At 41.5% G+C, this 19,399-nt stretch overlaps 1 protein-coding gene across 2 annotated transcripts in view; it reads right to left on the bottom strand.

The window, feature by feature from the left end:
* The window catches only part of Vmp1 (vacuole membrane protein 1), a 96,992-nt gene extending 77,593 nt beyond the window's left edge, over nucleotides 1-19,399 (bottom strand). Inside the window, exons 1-4 of one of the 2 annotated variants that reach the window (XM_075991217.1) lie at nucleotides 19,143-19,399; nucleotides 4,862-4,963; nucleotides 3,564-3,699; nucleotides 2,218-2,308 (exon numbers count right to left, since the gene is read on the bottom strand). In XM_075991217.1, coding sequence (XP_075847332.1) covers nucleotides 2,218-2,308; nucleotides 3,564-3,699; nucleotides 4,862-4,937 — 303 coding nt within the window. In that variant the 5' untranslated portion in view covers nucleotides 4,938-4,963; nucleotides 19,143-19,399. Of the gene's footprint in view, nucleotides 1-2,217; nucleotides 2,309-3,563; nucleotides 3,700-4,861; nucleotides 4,964-7,013; nucleotides 7,151-19,142 lie in introns of those variants that run through there. The other variant, XM_075991218.1, reaches the window with a different exon arrangement.

The following is a 19,399-nucleotide window of genomic DNA, read 5'->3' as shown; positions in this document are numbered from 1 at the left end:
CTCTGAGCCATCTCTCCAACCCTGGCCTGGTATTTTTTACATATACCAGGCTAACCTTGAACTTCAGTTGATCCTCCTGCTTCTACTTGCTGAATGGTGTGATTATACATATATGCTACCATGCCCAGCCTAGTATACTGATGCTAAGAATAAATACTTTAAAGTGACTTAAAAATTACAAACTTTAAGAAAATATAAGACAGCATTAAAGGGACAGTTATATAATATCTGTGAAGAGAAAACTTTAGGAATACACAAAACACAATGATATAGAAAGGCAGAGGGCTGGAGAGATGGCTCAGAGGTTAAGAACACTGGCTGTTCTTCTAGAGGTCATGAGTTAAATTCCCTGCAATTACATGGTGGCTCACAACTATCTGTAATGAGATTTGGTGCCCTCTTCTGTCATGCAGGCAGAACACCATGTACATAATAAACAAATAAATCTTAGGAAGGAAGGAAGGAAGGAAGGAAGGAAGGAAGGAAGGAAGGAAGGAAGGAAGGAAGGAACAAACAAAGGAGGCAATGAGCTAAGTGTGACGGTGCACGCCTTTAATCCCAGTGCTCAGGAGGCAGAGGCAGGGGGATCTCTATGAGTTCCAGGCCAGCCTGGTCTACATAGTGAGTTCCAGTCAGGAAGGGCTATGTAGAAATCCTGTCTCGAAATATAGGGTGTGGAGTGTGTGGTGTGGGAGAAATCACACATTTTGTAAATAGAATACATTCTTGATTATTCAAGCAAATTTTTAACACCAGGTTTTTAAAATAATTTTTAAATATGGGCAAAAATAAAGTACAGTGTAAGAAAGATGCCTTGAAAGAGTTGATTTATGGTGCTGAGAGATGGCTCAGAGGTTAAGAGTACTGACTGTTCTTCCAGAGGTCCTGAGTTCAATTCCCAGTAACCACATGGTGGCTCACAACCATCTGTAATGAGATCTGGTGTCCTCTTCTGGCCTGCAGGCATACATACAGGCAGATGCTGTATACATAATAAATAAATAAATTAAAAAAAAAAGAGTTGATTTATTTCTAGACAAATTTCTTTTTCTTTTTTTGGTTTTTTTTTCTTTTCTTTTTTTTTCCGAGACAGGGTTTCTCTGTGATTTTGGAGCCTGTCCTGGAACTACTAGCTCTTGTAGACCAGGCTGGTCTCGAACTCACAGAGATCCGCCTGCCTCTGCCTCCTGAGTGCTGGGATTAAAGGCGTGCGCCACTCACTGCCCGGCTTCTAGACAAATTTCTAAGTGTTAGTTAAAAATAAAAGTCAGGGAGCTGATTACAAAGTGTTTTGTCTGCTTGGCTTGCTTATTTATTTATTTATTTATTTATTTATTTATTTATTTATTTATTTATTTATTTAAGAGACCGAATTTCACTTTGTATCCCTGGCTAGCCTGGCACTCTATAAAATGGGCTAGCTTCAAACTCATGGTGATCTTCCCGCCTCTGTTGGACTTAGTGGCATGTTCCACCATGGTTAGCTTGACTGCAAATTCTTATCAACATATAAAGATTATCTACATGAAATGCATTCAGTACTATAATAATAAAAAATACCTTATTCCCAGCACTTGGGAGGCAGAGGCAGGCGAATCTCAGTGAGTTAGTTTGACGCCAGCTTGATCTACAAAGTAAATTTCAGAACAGCCAGGGCTACACAGAGAAACCAAACAAACAAACAAAAAATTACTTTAAAATGATAGCTTTTTAGAAACATTTCCTATTAGAATAGATTAACATTTTGCCATTTTAATGAAAGGCGCTAACAAAATGTTAACCTGTTATTTTCCCATCAGTACATGACTATAGACTACAGGGAAATGAAACGACCTTCCATAGAAACAAAATCTAACTCTCAATCTAGGATGCAATCTGTTGGCTGGCTCATAAAAGCACATTATAGACATTCTGAAGGCTTTGTGAGAGATGAAAGGATTTGTAAAGTTAGGATCCATACCATTTTGACTGAATACTTTAAATCTTTTAAAGCAAAGAGGAATCCTTAATATTAAAATAATGTTGAACAGGCATGAAACAGTGCTTGGGTATTTTTAGTGTATGGAATAAGATGTTAAGATACCAAGTCATCAGATAAAATTAGAGATACAAAAGTTTATTTATAAGTATAGAGGGCATAAATTCTAATGAAACTTTTATTAGTCCCACTCTGAAATGTCATGTGATCACAGGAGCAGAGAATACTCAGTATCTTACCTGTTGGTGGGCTCCTTCCACATAATACGTAGCTACAAGTACAGCAAGCAGCAGTAAAGAAGTCAACACAATGCTTTGACGATGCCATAACCTTAAAAACAAAGAAAAACATCTCACATTAATCTTGTAATTTGCAGAAACAGCCTTTGGGATGTAAAAAGGAATCAGCCTTACCACAGCCCTCTCTGTGCCCAAAGCCTGCTGCTCACATCTCATGTTAATGTGGAGCGGTATCAGAGTGCAACAGGAAGAGAGGGGCTTCCCGGGATTTAAAGCCCAGGGGCTGGGGTGGCCACTTAGTGCTGCTTTTTTAGCAGGACATTTAAACTTTCAGATTTTGGTTTTTGCTTTTAAAATGGTAATAATTATATATTTGCTTTTCCTTCTTCATGGACCTCCTACAGGATCAAATGAGCTAAAAATTGTCACAAAATGTTTTATAACTTTTAAGTACAACAAAAATGTAAGATAATAGTATAGATAATTTAGAAGAACAAGAAAATAGTAGGGAGGCTAGAGAGATGGCTCAGTGGCTAAGAGCACTGTTGCTCTTCCAGAGAACCCAGGTTCAGTTCCCAACAATCAACTAACTTTCTGTAACTCCAGTTCAAGGGCTCTGACACCCGCACACAGACATACACGCAGGCAAAACACTAATGCACATGAAATAAAATAAATATATAATTTTTTTAAAAAAAGGAAATAGGGCATGAAAGTTCAACTTGTTCTCTTAGATATTTCAAACAGGCAGGAACACAGACAGGACACACTTTATGGCAGAGTTCTTTTTCACTGGCTGTCAGTAAGCACCACAGAAATGTTGAATCTGCTGCATGTTTAGTGTATCTACTGCATACAAGCCTCATTCCCTTTCAAGATAAAATCAGGAGAAAAAACCCCACTATCTTCTTAACCTTTTCCCTTGGAAGACCCAAAATGAAACAGGAGTCAACTGTAATAACCTGTCGAGTAAATAATGTTTCCTCCGTCATTTTTCTTCAAACCAAACATCCCAATCTATTGCTCTCCCTTTAGGGACAGGGAGATAGTGGGGTGACAGTCTTTATCTAACCCAGGCTGATCTTGAACTATATAACAAAGGATGACCTTGAAAACCTGGTGTTGCTTGGTGTTGGCTTTGTGCGTGGGAGACAAGTACTCTTAATGAGCTACATCCCTGGTCGAATTCTTTTTAAACTATAGGAAGGAAAACAAATGTCCTATGATAACATTCTAAATTTAATGAATCCATTTTGGTGAAACAGATGGCAGGGAGCAGGAGACGGCTAAGGACTTCTAAAATTAGTAAATACGATTTATATAAAAAGTAACAGAAAACTCTTTACTTTGAGGTCCATTCCTTCAAAACTACAAGAGTTTCCAGAGAAAAATACTGCAAGGTAGTGAGTGGCTGTCTCCACAGGACAATGTTCTGTCTTTCTTCCCGATCCCTTCTCTTCTTTTCATGTACTGAAGAAGGGTCTGAAAAACAACAGCACGGAAGTTAAAACAGAATTCCTACCATCTGTGCTATATTTTCAAAGAATAAAAATAACACACCTTCCCATCTTATATCTCTAAGACTGCATAAGAAAATCTTGAAATAGAAAGGAGGTTTAACATCGAGACTGGGCAAAATGAAGGGGTCCAAAGTACTAACCTGATAGGAACAAAATTATAACAAGTATCTAAATCTCTAACAAGAAGCCAAGGACTGTGGTACATACTGAATCCTCAATGGCTTCTCACACGTCTGTCCATGCCTACCTCTTTCCATCAGTGGCAACTTTGCAACGTTTCTAGGCTATCATGGAGAGAGACAGCACAATGCATGGATGGATGAGAAATGTTTCATCCATGTCCCAGGTAACCACTCACAGCAAGTCCTAGGATCCCGAGGCATGGCAACTGGTCCAAACTCATGAACTAACTGCCATAGTTGCCACTCATGTTTAGTGCAGAGGACCAAATCCAGGACTTCACACATCCTGAGTATGCCCCTCTACCACTGAACTATATCAGTGCCCCCAGGGCTGTTATTTTTCCCATCACTGTTACTGAGGTAACAACAAACAGTGCAAATACAGAACAAAACATATAATCCTATCCGTAGCCAGGTGAGCTGTGGTGTTCATCTTTAATCCACACACTCAGGAGGCAGAGGCAGGTGGATCTGTGAGTTTGAGGCCAGCCTGGTCCACAAAGTGAGTTCTAGGACAGTCATGGCTACAGAGAGAAACCCTGAAGCCTTGTCTCCAAAAAGCAAACAAACAGAAAAATAAAAATACCCAACCAACCAAAAATCTCCTATGTACACTCCTCCCCACCAAAAAAAAAAAAATCCAGCAGAATGAGTCATGCTGGCTAGGTATTCCCACTGCAGGATGTTTTGAGAGAGTTTCACTATATAGCCCTGGCTGTCCTAGAATTCACTATGTAGACCAGGGTGGCCTCAGACTCACAGATATACATCTGCCTCTGCCTCCCGAGTGCTGGGATTAAAGGCCTGTAGCATCTCAAATGTAAAGACAAACTAGTTGGTCAGTGAAAGGATTCGGTGAGGAAATGCAGGTAGAGCCCCAGAAGAATGACAGTCAACAAATACCCAGGCAGTTGGCTATCATAGCTACCGTAGATTCCTTACCTGGGAAACTCCCATTATGTTGCTCCTTACTCATTGCTACACGTCTCTGGTCACAATTTTTTCCATTCTCTGCCATTTCATAGATCAGTAACTCTGGAGGAGCTAATACAGAAAATAAATCCCAGTAATGCGTTAGAGTTGTCTACTTTGCAGTTGAGACTAAAACTGAATACAGGAGCAAAATGCCATACGTTCTACATGGTAACTGATGATGTGTTCACACTGTGTTTTTCCTTTTATAACCAAGAGTTGTATAAATAATTTATATAATTCCATATAAAATCTTGGGGTTGTAAACCTTTTCTAAACAGTGACTCCAGTGATTTGTTTTCCAGAATGAAATTTGGGGGCCTGGAGGTGGTGGCACATGCCTTTAATCTCAGTACTTGGGAGGCAGAAACAAGTGAATCTCTGTGAGTTCGAAGACACCCTGATCTACAGAGTGAGTTCCAGGACAGCCAGGACTGTTACACAGAGAAATCCTGTTTCAAAAAACCATAAATAAATAAATTCATTGTATACACACAAATATCACAGGTCCAAGACCACAGGTCAGCTTTATGTAGAAAACACTGATTCAAATGGGAGTGTGCACAGAAGATAAAATTTTCATGTTTAAAATATATTACAAGTTCAAAGCCAATATGGGCTACATGAAAACTTATCTCAAAGTGGGGGGATATACACAAATAATGTAATTTGTTCACTCATAAGAGATAAAGTAGAAACCATGCTCCACACATGTGCATGCAAACACATGCACACAGAAAGGAGGGCACAAAAGAGCTGACATCATGAAGGAAACTTTCTACCCACCCACAAAATCATTCTGCTAATTGAACTTGTTTCCCCTATTTATTCTTTCCCTTAGTGTCATATTGAATGGACAAAACAACTTGGGTCCATTTGAAACAGGATTTTTTATTTAAGCAAATAATCTGTTCTTATACAATATGCTAAAAATAGCATATTGACATTCCTTTCTCAAAAATGCTCTCTATCAAACTTAAAATCTGGAATTTTATTTGTTAGAAATAACTGAGGGAAAACAGTTTTTTGTTTAGTTGGTGTGGTGTACTTCTTCACAAACAAAACAAATTCAGTTTTAAAAATAAGTTTTTAAAAATGTTTATTATTTCCAAAAGAAGAAATTACAACCTAAAGGTAATAAACTAAGAAAGAAGGGCTTTGCACATCAGGTTACCAAAGCATCAGAAACTCTTGGGTGTTAAGCTCAGTGGTAATGTGCAATGCAAGGCCTTGGTATGCTAGCCACAAGTAAACCAAACACCCTTTTGCATTTTGACCATTTAGGAGAGGCTAGCTGTGGTGATACACACCCGTAATCCCAACACTTGGTGGCTGAAGCAGTAGAATGAAGACAGTCCCCACTACATACCCAGATCTTGTCTCAACAGAAATTAATTCCTAATTTAAAACACATTTTCTTTTGTCACAAAACTGCAGGACTAACTCTGCAAAGCTTCTATTTCCCTGGAATTAATTCTGCATTTTGAGATGTGTCTAAACAACTGAACACAGCTAGGAAAATAAAAAAACAACAGTACAGCCACTTTAAATTCACTTACTCAATAAAGACCTATCAAGTGTTCACTGGCTGCCAGTTATCATCTTAGATGCCAAACCTCAAACTTTAATTGATATTTATCCATTTTCCCAGTTATCAACATAGTTTTTTTTTTTTGGCACTACTGGGGATGATCTTGGACATCATGCATGTAAGTGGCTCTTCCAGTGAGCCACAGTCTCAGCCCTTGAGAGTCTTCAGTCCTATTAAAACACACTCCTACACAGGAACAGACCCTGTCATCAAACACATCCCACACTAACCCTCTTTCACATTTCCGGAGACTTAGTTCACTTAGCTCATTTGGTTCTCTCTGTGCTGTCAATCTGGGCTTCTTTATTCTCTCTGGCAGATAAACATCATCCAGTACTCCCCATTCCCGTCCTTCACAGATACCATTCTCCACAGCTGCATGCGGACAGTCTATACACACTCTTCCTCAGCAGCAGTGCCGGGAGACTTCTGATTCCACAGATGAGGGAATCAGGAAATGTCTTTCATCAAGAGCACTAATGACCTCTGTGCTGACAAATGCAAGAACACACACCTTACTGAGCCTCTTACCTAGCTGGGTGCAGGTGAAGGGTCGGGTCTCTTCCCTACTCCTCTGGCTACTGACAGCTCCGTTTGCTTCTACTTCTTAGAGTTATTCAAAGCCTGGTCCTAGGTTCCTTTTTGTGTTCTCTTCACACTCTCTCCCTAATGATGTCATCTAGTCACTCAGCCTTAAATACCCTCTATATAGTGACAATTCTCTTTCTCTCAAAAGCATAATGTTCCACATGACAGTGCCTTATGAATATTCTGTAAGAATAATCAGATCACAGAAGGATCCTACAAAGTATTCAAGCCCAAACCACTCCTATGATGCACACACAGGCAAGCAGAAGTAAACTGACTCAGATAATGTCACAGAACAAGTCACAACAAATCCAAAAGCAGCATCCAAATACAACTGGCCTTACAGTACAGAGTGTGCTGACTTGTTGGCAACACACATTTCTTTCCCCAAACTAAATACAGATTATTTCTTGAAGACTTTTGAAAGAAACAATCTCAATCTACATATTTTTCTTTGTAATATTAGAAAATTGAGCCAACCTCAGGTGGTGGTGGCACATGCCTTTAATCCCAGCACTTGGACCTCTGGGAGTTCAAGGCCAACCTGGTCTACAAAGCAAGTTCTAGGAGAGCCAAGGGTACACAAAGAAGCCCTGTATTGACAAACAAACAGACAAGAAAAAAGAATATTGGTATTGTGATTTGTAAGGCTGGTTTGAATAATTCTAATTCTTAGAGTCTACTAGGCTGTATGTTTACTAACTCAAATTTCTAAACTACAAAGCTGAGGCTCAGCCCCTGAACCATGGCATCATAGCAAGTTCCAGATACCCTGAGAGGACATTAAGTACCTACCTACCTTTTACCTGAGAAATACATCTGTCCTTGCTTCCTGTGTTTTCTGGCTGCAGGTCGTTACCCAATCCAGCATTGGCACACCCTATTAATCTCATTATCATATTACTTGTTGAGTGAAGGGCAATTTGTCCTTGAAAATTACCAATACTGTCCTGACTGAGTTGAAGCCACCAGGACAAGGATCATTTGGATTATATATCCCATGGCCACTCCCTAAGACAGAGCTTACTTATTCCTTACTCCAATTCTGCTTTCCTTTTCAGCTCAAAATTGTTTAATTTTTTTACAGCTGTAAAAGAAAAAAAATTATCATCTCCACTTAAGTATCCCCTTCTAATTTTTTCTTTAATTAGGTGTATGGATCTTTTGCCTGCATGTATGTCTGTACTTCACCTGTGTGGAGTGCCTATGGAGGCCGGAAGAGTGTTACATCCCCTGGAACTGGAGTTACAAATGGCTGAGAGCCACTTGTCGGGAATTAAGCTTGGTGTTCTGCAAGAGCAGCTGGTGCTCTCAATGCTGACTCATCTCGCTCTTGGTTTCTCTCCTTCAATGTTTCTTTAGGTAATTTGAGCTTTTGCATTTGAGCATATTTGTATAACACCCCCATCTTAATTTTCATTTCATCCTTAAATGTTTTTCTTTTGCCTTGGGGGATTGTCATTAATTTAGTTTTTCTATCTCAAGGGGAAGTATATAGATATAGGCATCCTGACTTACCTGCAATCCCAGTATTTGAAAAGCTGTGGCAGTGGGATTGCCATGAGATTCACAATGAATTCTAGGCCAGTATGTACCACAGTATAAGAACCTATCTCAATGAAACAAGACAAAACACATGATGACACAAACTTGTAACCCTAGATTCTCACAAGTTTCAGGCAGGCTAAGGCCAGAGCCCGCCAGAACCTGTCATACACACACAAACCAAAACCAAACAAACAAAACCAATCAAATCATACAGGGAGATTACATTTAAGTGGCTAGCACTACTTCTCCATGCCACCCCCGCTTTAAATTTCACGAGTATTGCCAGTAGATGGTGACACACGCCTTTAATCCTAGCACTTGGGAGTCAAAGGCAGCTAGAGGCAGGCAGATGAGCTCAAGGCCAGTCTGGTCTACAGAATTCCAGGACAACTAGGGCTACACAGAGAAACCCTGTCACGAAGCCCCACATCCACTGCCCAAAAAAGTTATTTGAGGGTAAAAGTCTAAAATTGGGTGCTGGAGAGATAGCCCAGTAGTTAAGAGCATTGGCTGCTCTTCCAAAGGATCCAGGGTTCTGTTTCTAACACCTATACATCAGCTCAGCTCACAACTGCCTATAACTTCAGTTCTAGAGGCCCTCTTCCCTATTCCACGGACACTAAGCCCACGTGGTTCACAAACATACATGCAGGCCAACACCCACACAGATAAAAAATAAGCCAAGGGGTGGTAGCGCACACCTTTAATTCCAGTATTCAGGAGGCAGAGGCAGGCAGATCTCTCAGTTTGAGGCCAGCCTGGTCTACAGAGTGAGTTTCAGGACAGCCAGGGACACATAGAGAAACCCTGTCTTGAAAAACAAAAACAACAAAACAAAAAATCTAAAAGAAGCCCATATAAGTAGGATAAGATAAAATAATAAGCTGTTTTCCACAATTCAATGCAGTAGAATCAATTTCAGCCATGTGCCATGAAATACTGTCTAGTTCATGAATATGGAAGGAAATCCCAAGTATTCTTGTTCTGTTTAAAAGATCGAAATGTCCTCAGCCTAGAATCTAGCACAAATTCTTGACCTTCAGTGGAGTCTACTTTGCAGTGCGGGTGCACAGTATAAGTTATCTTTGCTTATATGAGTGAGGCTGCTAAAATAAACCTTATATTCCTTACAATAATGCCATTTTTTTTGATTAGGTCAAAAGGCAGAAGTAGAACAGAAGCATAACCCAGAACAAACACATTTCAGGCATGAGAAATGCCTTAAAAGACTGTGTTTGAAATAAAAGGTTGGTATTAAACTTGTGCTGTTTTGTTGGTTTCTGGCAGGAATGCTTATAGAGCAATGCTAAGTCAGCTCACAAAGGCTCTTTGTAGGCTGTACGTCCAGTGCTAAGACTATAATACTCCATTCATTTTAAACATTAGCTCCATTTAGAATATAAAAACAAAACAAAATTATTTAGTCCCTCAAAGGGGCTGGGAAACCTACCAAGTTAGTAACAAACTTACTAGAAGCAGCACCCAGATACAGCACAGCCCTAAATAACAGTCAGGAATATGCTGTTGGCAAGGCACTTCTCTACCCTAAAACTAAAGCTTCGTGGGTAAAGGCACCTGCCACCAAGGCTAATAACCTCAGTTCAATTTCAGGTTTTACATGTAAAAGGAGAGAACCGACTTCAGTAAGTTGGCTCCTGACTGCCACATGCTTTGGTATGCACGTACAGACCCATATGCAAATAAATAAATATTATTTTTTAAACAATTGTGTGATGACTCAATAATAGCAATTCCCTTAGATAAAAGTTTCTGGAAAAATCAACAAGAGAAAGGATAGAAAAGTAAGAACACTAAACCCACCGACTCTCATCTTCTTGGCAACATTATTCCACAATAAAATTAACATCCTTTCAAGTCAGGTTCCTTCTTTTTTTTTTTTTTGGTTTTTCAAGAAAGGGTTTCTCTGTGGCTTTGGAGCCTGTCCTAGAACTAGCCCTTGTAGACCAGGCTGGCCTCGAACTCACAGAGATCCACCTGCCTCTGCCTCCCGAGTGCTGGGATAAAAGGTGTGCGCCACCACCGCCCGGCTCAAGTCAGGTTCCTTAATAACACATGCAAGCCATCGAAGATGTCAGCTTAGGTCTCACCACCTTTTGGTAACCTTTCTTGCTTTAAGTATCTGGAAGTGGAATGCTTAAGCATATCTAGTTCTAGGCCAAGCCGGAACAGCTGCCGACTCCCAACAGCTATAAAGATTAAGGACCTGCAAAACTGAGTGTTACAAATTGAATAAGCAGTCTAAGTGAGCAATATACCCCGAACTCAATGTACACAATCAGAGATTACCAGCCCACCAGACTGATTAGGTAACAGAAACTGTCAAACGGTGATGCCAGCTAAAGAATGTGTTTTCTGAAAATACATGATTTGAGGGGAATGCATGGGAAATCCCTTGAATGTTTCTGAACTTAATTTCTTAAGTCTTGGGGGCAGGGCAAACTGCTTGCTATGTAGACCAGACTGGCCTCAAACTTCTAACCATTACCCTCCCTCCTCCTGAGTGCTAGAGTCCTATGTCTGCATGTATTTTGGTATCTGACAGAGGTCCTGAAATCTGTCCATGTGGATGTAAAGGATGATTGTACCATAATGTTTAAAAAGATCTTAAAATACTACCAGGGTCATGGAACTTTGAGTATTCTCTCTCCTATCAGTGCCTTTTGTAACCTACACATAAATATCTAAAGGTTTCTGTAAGAACTTGGAGTGAAGTAAGTGGTCCATTGAATGAGACAGCAGCATTTGACAAAACTGACTTCTTACAGATATTCTGAATACATAAAAGCTTCCATGTATATAAGAAAATCTTGCTTCTATCTGTCCCTTACTTAACTAGCATTCTCCTTGTAAAATATAACCACTGGGGGATGGAAAGATGGCTCAGCTGTTAAGAGCATTGGCTGTCTTTCCAGAGGACCTGAGTCCCAGCAACCACATGGTGGCTCACAACCATGTGTAATGAGATCTTGTGCCCCAATTAAAGGCGTGCGCCACCACCGCCCGGCCCCAATGCTCTCTTAACATCTGTGTGTTCAGGGAGGGGTACTGTCACAGTGTGTACAGGAGGTCAGAGGACAATCTGCAGGAGTCACTTCTCTCCCTCCCTAATGTGGGTTCTGGTTGCCAGGATTGTCAGCAAATGCCCTTACCTGCTCGCTGGCCCCCAAACACTCAATCTCCTTGTCATAGCTTTTTTTTTTTTTTTTGACATTGCTCCTCTCCCTTCCCCAAGTAATTTATCTGGTCCTGTGATTTAAAATATTTTCTTGAATTTGTAATTTGGTTCTGGCCTCTAGATTTATGTATGTAATAGGACTAAATACCCTTTCCAACTCATACTTAGCTATCTTTTTTTGTTTTAAAATTTTATTCCATTTATTTACTTGTGTGGGGGGGAGGGGGGCTACATAGGCCCCAGTGGGCACATGGAAGTCAGGACTTGGCAGGAGCTGATGCTCTTCTTCCACCATGTGGTCCTGGGGTCAAACTGAGACCCTTATGCTTGGGAGCAGGCACCAGTATCTACTGAGCTATCTCTCTTGCTATCTGCACTATTATTATTATTATTTATTCTTTGAGACAGGGTTTCTCTGTGCAGCTCTGGCTGTCCTGGAACTCATCTTTGGGATTAAAGCCACACGCCAGCACACCCTGCTTCTACTTGTCTTATAAACCAGTCTTACCCAAACCTTCCTTCTCCTATTACCTGGAACAAGCACCCATCCAGTTACTAAACCCAAAAGCTAGTCATTCCTGACATCAGTTGTTGTTAAACCATTGATCTTATCTAAGATCAAGTCCTATTCCAAATATATCCTCACACTGCTCTAGATTTTTAAAAAATATTTCTTTATGGTTGGTGGGTGGGGGTGGTGAGCCGTTCCTGGCACAGAGCACATGTGAGGTCAGAGGACAATTTGTCAGTCAGTTCTCCCCTTCCACCACGTGGGCTCTGGGGACGGACCTCGGGCTGTCAGATGTGACAAGTACCTTTACGTGCCAAGCCATCTTCTATTCATATTGGTCACCCTTCTTGTTTAGGCCACTTTCATCTCTATACTTGCAATACTGCAGTGGGCTAATAATTTCTCTTCATTATTTTTTCTCCTAAACTGAGGTTTCTCTGTTTTGCTTACACTCCAAAGTTCAGGGGATCCTCTGACCTAAGCCTCCAGAGTGGAAGGACCAAAGTTATGTATCACTATGCTGCACTTTTAAGTCTTCCAAGACCATCTGTGCCCCAAACAAGTACAAATGGACATTGCTAGCTCTTTCTCAGACCCGTTTTCTTCATGACACTTTAAATTCCCTATTATTTTCCCTAGAACCTGGCAGAAGACCTAAGTAGTAAGATGTTTGTCCACTGTGGTGGTCTGAATGAGAATGGCCCTCACAGGCACTTACACTGTAATATTTGGTCCCTAATTGGTGGAACTATTTGGAAAGGATTAGGTGTCTTACTGGGGTTGGGCTTTACGTTTTCAAAATCCCAGGTAGCCAGCTCCGTCTCTCTGCCTTGTGCTTGGGGATGAAGCTATAGTGACAACTACAGCACCAGGACTGCCTGCCTGCCACCATGCTCCATGCCGTGACGGTTTCTCCTCATTCTCAGGAACTGTACGCCCAATGAACCCTTTTTCTGTAAGTTGCCTCGGTCACAATGTCCTTCTACTGCAACAAAAAGTAACTAAGACATCTATCAACTGGATCAATGAACAAGGCAATAAACCTCACTGAAAATGATCTTTCCATGCAAAGAAAGTGCCAGAAAATATTGTTTGATGTCAAGATAGTTGGCTTTAGTTTCTAAATTGCGTGATATGACTTACAAATATAAACTGTTAATAGGACTGGGGTGTAGTTAAGGGATACAACACTTGCCCAGCTCAAACCCATTGATGTCAATCCTCAGAACCCTGTGGGGAAAGAACCCCCCCCCCCAAGCTGTCCTCTGACTTCTGCAGAAACAAACATACAATAACTAAATACATAAATAAACGTTAAAAAGTCAATTTTTACAAAAGAAAATAGCTGAGTCTAGTGACAAGTGCCTTTAATCCCAGCACTCAGACAGAGGCAGGCGGATCTGACAGCCAGGGATACACAGAGAAACCCTGTCTCAACGAAATAAAACCAACCAAAACCAAAATAAAATGAAACAACAAAAACCAAAACCAAACTTGTCAACAATGCAAAAAGGACAAATGAATGGCTACAAAAATGGTTCTTTTCATTAGGAATCATACATGAGTTGTCAAACATTCAGGCTGGGAAAGGGTCCTCAGCAACAGCTCAGAGTGCCAACCGATGGTGCCAACCATGCTAGGCCCTGTTCTCAATGCTTTCAGAATCTATTCATTGACCCTTAGCAGAAAGGGCACTGACTTCACAGCCTACAAGGAAACTAAGATAACAAGAGGCTAGGTAACCAGCTCAGGAGTCAGGTAATAGAGCTGGAGTTTGAACCAAAGCTTCAAATCCCAGGGTTGGTTTTTTTTTTTCCCCTGTGACAGGGTTTCTCTGCACAGCCCTGGCTGTCCAGGAACTCTGCAGACCCAGACAAGGCTGACCTTGAACTTAAGAGATCTACCTGTTTCTGCCTCCCCAGTGGGGGTGGGAACCACCATGTCCAACCCTCAACTTGCATTCTGTACATTACTGGTGTAAAAATGACATCTTGAAATTTGTAGACAAATGGATGGAACTAGAAGATACCATCCTGAGTGAGGTAAGACTCAGAAAGACAAACACGGTATGTACTCACTCAAAAGTGGATATTAGATGTGAAGCAAAGGGCAACCAGCCTACAGTCCGCGACCCCAGAGAAGCCAGGTAACAAGGAGAACACTACGAGAAACATACATGGATCCCCTTAGGAAGGGAAAATAGACAAGAACTCCTGAGAAAATTGGGATCATGGGGGGCGAAGAGGGAGGGTGGAAGGGGAAGAGGAGAAGGGAAGAGGGGGAAGAAAATATGAGGGAGAAGAAAAGAGATTATCTTGATTGAGGAAGCCATTATGGGGCTAGCAAGAAACCTCAAACCAGGGAAATTCCCAGGAATCCACAAGGATGACCCAGCTAAGACTCTAAGCGATAGTGAAGAGGGTACCTGAACTGGCTTTCCACTGTAATCAGATTGATGACTACCTTAATTGTTATCACACAAACTCTACCCAGCAACTGATGGCCACAGATGTGAAGAGTCACAGCTAGCACTGGGCTGAGCTCCCAGAGTCTAGTCAGAGAGCGAGAAACAACAATAAGAGCGGAGGGATCAAGACCATGATGGGGATACCCACAGAGACAGTTGACCTGAGCTAGTGGGAGCTCACTGATTCCCGAATGACAGCGGGGGGAACCCGCGTAGGCCCAAATTAGGCCCTCTGAATGGGGCAATCTGTGGGGTCACTGGCAGTGGGACCAGGATTTATCCCCAGTGATTGAACTGGCTTTTTGCAGCCATTCTCTTTGTGGGGATACTTTGCTCAGCCTAGATATAGAGGAGTGGGCCTTGGTCCTGCCTCAAAGTGATATGACAGACTTTGTTGACTTCCCATGGGAAGCCTCATCCTTCCTGAGGAGTGGATAGGGCATGGGGTGGGTGAAAGGTGAGGGGAGCAGGAGGAGGTGTGAAAGAGGGAACTGGAATTGGCATGTAAAATGAGAAAAGATTGTTTTAAAAAAATTACAAATACAAAAAAGAGATAATACGTAAAAACAAAACAAAAAAACAAAACAGGGAGTTTCTAGAGACAACACACCCTTTAAAATTTATTCTAGCAGGGAGCGGTAAAGCACATCTTTCGCCCTAGCAGTCGAGAAGAAGGCAGAGCTCTCTAAGTTTCAAGCCAGACTGGTCTATATAATGAAATCCAGAGCAGCTAGGAGAGAGCTCTCTATAAAACAACAACAAAAACAACCAACCAAAAAAAAAAATCCTCCAAACAAACAAAAAACTTTACTCTGGGTGTTGGGGTTTAGCCAGCAGCTGAACCTATGATAGTTGGCACAAGGCTCTGGGTTCAAACCCAGCACCGCCCCCGCAAACAAGTTTACTCTGAAAGAACACTTGCAGACTATCAACATTACGTCGGCTTCAGTGTATCCGGTTCCCAGAGCTGCACTATCACTACTGCTCTCCCCGCAGGAGGAGCGAAATGTGGCTGTGGAGTCAAAGGATCAAAACAAAGCATTTATTCTTCTACAAAGGCTGTTTACTTAGAATGACAGTTAGACAAATGACCTTGTAGGTGAAAATTAATAAAAGAGAGTATCAGTATTACAGCAGCTCAGAAAGTTCTTTATATCAGGAGGAAGGAAAAGAAAAAGCTCTTCCCATGCATGGTAACATCAGTAAGAGGCACGTTACAGAGCTCCTGTCATTTTCACTGAAATGATGACATTTCACAATACCTGATACAATTGATGTTGAACTGAGACTATTCTGGAAAACATAAGTAATTTCCTTTTCTTAATACATCCTACTGAACAATTTTTAGAAATTTTATTTGTGACATGTTCTTACTGTGTAGTCCATCCGAGACTGGCTTTGAATGTAGATCCTTCCACCTCAGTCTCAAGCATTGTGACCACAGGTGTCCCTGCCCTGGCTTTCCCTATGAATCTCACTGAGCAGTTTGTTTCCCTACAATTTACAGGATTAAAGAAGCAAAAGCAGAGAGGGAAATCACGGACGTGAGAAAACAGTGATATACAAACCAGGCTATTACCAAAGCTCACCAGGAGGCTTGAGGACAACTTCAGAAGAATGGAAAGAACACTTCAGTCTACTCAAGATCTCAAGTCTACTCCAGGCTCTGGCATTACCTACTTTTGAAGTCCTGAGGCCAGCCAAGCACTGATAGTTCATAGGCCCTAATTCTCCCCTCTATTAAATGAGAAGGCACTAACTATGCATTTAAAGAGTTAACTACAATTTTAAATATTGGTTTCAGTAAACAAAATGGGCTCTTACTTAATGTAAGCAAAGATAGGCTACTTTTAATGATTAGTCAATTATGCATACACACTAAAAACTTCAGTGTTTTCTGTACTTGGTAATTCTCAGCTGACAACACATGATGACCGAGAAAGGTCAGAATTAAACTCTCAAATGCAAAGCTATGCACATCTTGTAGCCACTTACTTATTAACTAAGGTGACTAATTTCAAGCTACTCTAGGCTAGCTTTCTTGTGTTCAAACACAGGGCAAAGACCATCATCATAAATATGGGTAATAGTATATTCAGATTAATAAGACATGATATAAATGGTTTAATTTTGAAATACTCCAAAGTAACATTATTCTCCACTTATGTATTTCTAGTTCCTGAATAATAACGCCATTCTTGAACTTACAGAGAGACTTCACAAGTACTATCTCACCAAACACTTTGTCAGTCCTATGAAACAGAGTGACCCCTTTATCATCACAATCAAGAGGAGCTTGGAACACTGGGTAATTTGCCAATCATTACTTAGTAAGTGTTGGAGCCCAGACTTTAATCCAGGTCATCTGATTTAAAATTTAATGATCTTTCTGCATGCAGTGGCCTTTAACCTCACGAGGCAGAGGCAGAGACAGGTGGATTGTGAATTTGAGGCCGTTCAGGCTACAGAGTAAGACCTTGTCTCTACTTCCTAAAAGAGGGATTTGCATCAAAGTTAGGAGAAAAAAACAAACAAAGGATAACATAACAAACAGAACGGGAGAAGATTTGGGCTGGGTGTGGTGGCACACGCCTTTAACCCCAGAGACAGGAGGTAATTTGTGAGTTCCAGGACAGCCAGAGCTACTTACTAGAGTCTGTCTCAAAAAACAAGAACTAAAGAACAAGAGAAAGAAAAGAAAAAAAGGGTCTGGTAGTTGTGTAATCAATAAGTAAATTTACTATATTTTAAAATTAATGATATATCAAACGTACAATTCCACTTGCCAAAACACTTGTCACCTCATTTCAAAGACGTGCCAACAATTTGCTAACTCAAAAACCACGGCTAATCTGAAAAAATCAGATGAAACTAGCTGCAGCTAGATTAGTGAGCAGCATCGACCCATTTGCTAGAGTAGTTCAGACATGAGTTTATGTGTATATTTGCTTCTTGAATGTGTACCTCAAGGATATAATTATATTATTAAAAGTATCCAAGAAACACAGTCCTAAAAATGCATCTGTGTTTTAAAATAATGTAGGCAAATAAGCTAACTAGGAGAAATTAACACTTTAGAGTCATTTTGCATCGATACAAACTCTGGGATACCGAAGGTCAATAAAAATATAACCTTCGACACACAAACTGCTGCCTAATAAGTAAGTTTATCCCCTAAAATCAGACCCAATAACAACACAGTTCATAAATAGTAACAGCTGGATACAGATGGGCCCAGAACTTGGGAGGCAGAGGCAGGCGGATATCTGAGTTCAAGATAGCCTGGTCTACAGAGAAACTCTGTCTCAAAAGAATAAAACAAAACAAACAGTTGGAATACTAAATTCTTCATTATGCCAAGAGAAATACTGAGAAAGATCTCTAAATGACCAATCAATCTGTCTACAAAATGTCTACAAACATCAAGGAAGAACTGAAAGTCAAGACAAGAAATTATACTGCCAATATACATCCACAGCGCCAATCTATGCATGATTAAAATTTTTTTGGATGGGGTAGAAGAAAAGCAAAGGAGCCGGGCAGTGGTGGCGCATGCCTTTAATCCCAGCACTCGGGAGGCAGAGGCAGGCGGATCTCTGTGAGTTCGAGGCCAGCCTGGTCTACAAGAGCTAGTTCTAGGACAGGAACCAAAAGCTACGGAGAAACCCTGTCTCGAAAATCCAAAAAAAGAAAAAAGAAAAAAAGAAAAGCAAAGGATGGCTATGTAAAATCAATTGCGAGTCAGAAGTGTTAGGTATCAGGAGACACAAGGCTGGCTATACAAGCTTTTTGAAATTGTAAAGATTTTTAAGTAGACCACCTTGCCTTTCTGCAAAGTAGTTCCAACTGCAGTGAAATACAAAATTTGGGGACTAAGGATTTGGAAAGGGCAAAGAACCCTTCTCTGGCAGCTGGAAGAAGGTTCACAGTAAGAGCTCTGAAAGACGAAAGCCCTTTCCTTTGGCAACTCTGTACAGTCAAGACACCCTCATGCCTGCGCTTCATGGGGACGAGAAACAGCGCATCGAAAGGTCCTGGAGATGAGCTCGGTCATCAGCTCATTTCATCAGGACACTCCGCGAGGAGGGTGCTCTGGAGAAGTCAAAGGCAGCTTCCAACCCTGGAACGAACGGTCGGGAGCGTCTGAGGCCAATGTCCCGGTAACCAACCGCGGAGAGGTGTCCCACATAACCTGGCTACAGCCAAGCTGACACAGCCTGTCAGCAGTGACCTGAAACACTCCTCAAGTGGAAAACAGCGTGTTCTGTATCTGCACCGCCCAAGTGTGAGAGCCACGGAAGAAGCAGAGCTGAGGAGTGCGCCCCCGACTCCCCGCTTTCGCCTACCTACCCGCTCAGACCCCGGCTTCTCCGGATCTCAGGATCCTGGAAGCGGCTGCCAGCACCGACTCTCACACCCGCCGCTGGGCTCCGGCCAACCGGAACTCCCTCGCGTCACTTCCGGTCCGGTCCCCCGAGGAGCCCGCCTCCGAAAGAGAAATGTTCCACCTTCCTTGAGGCAACCTGAGAGGGTCCTCGCGGGATTTCGGTTCGGCTTTCTCAATTCGGATCCTGTGGGTGTGACAGGAGGAAGGATGACTGCGCTTT

The sequence above is a fragment of the Microtus pennsylvanicus genome, chromosome 11 (genome assembly GCF_037038515.1).
Source record: "Microtus pennsylvanicus isolate mMicPen1 chromosome 11, mMicPen1.hap1, whole genome shotgun sequence".
Classification (NCBI taxonomy): Eukaryota; Metazoa; Chordata; class Mammalia; order Rodentia; family Cricetidae; genus Microtus; species Microtus pennsylvanicus.
The sequence above is the reverse complement of the archived record's forward strand: the minus strand, read 5'-3'. Positions and strand labels throughout refer to the sequence as shown.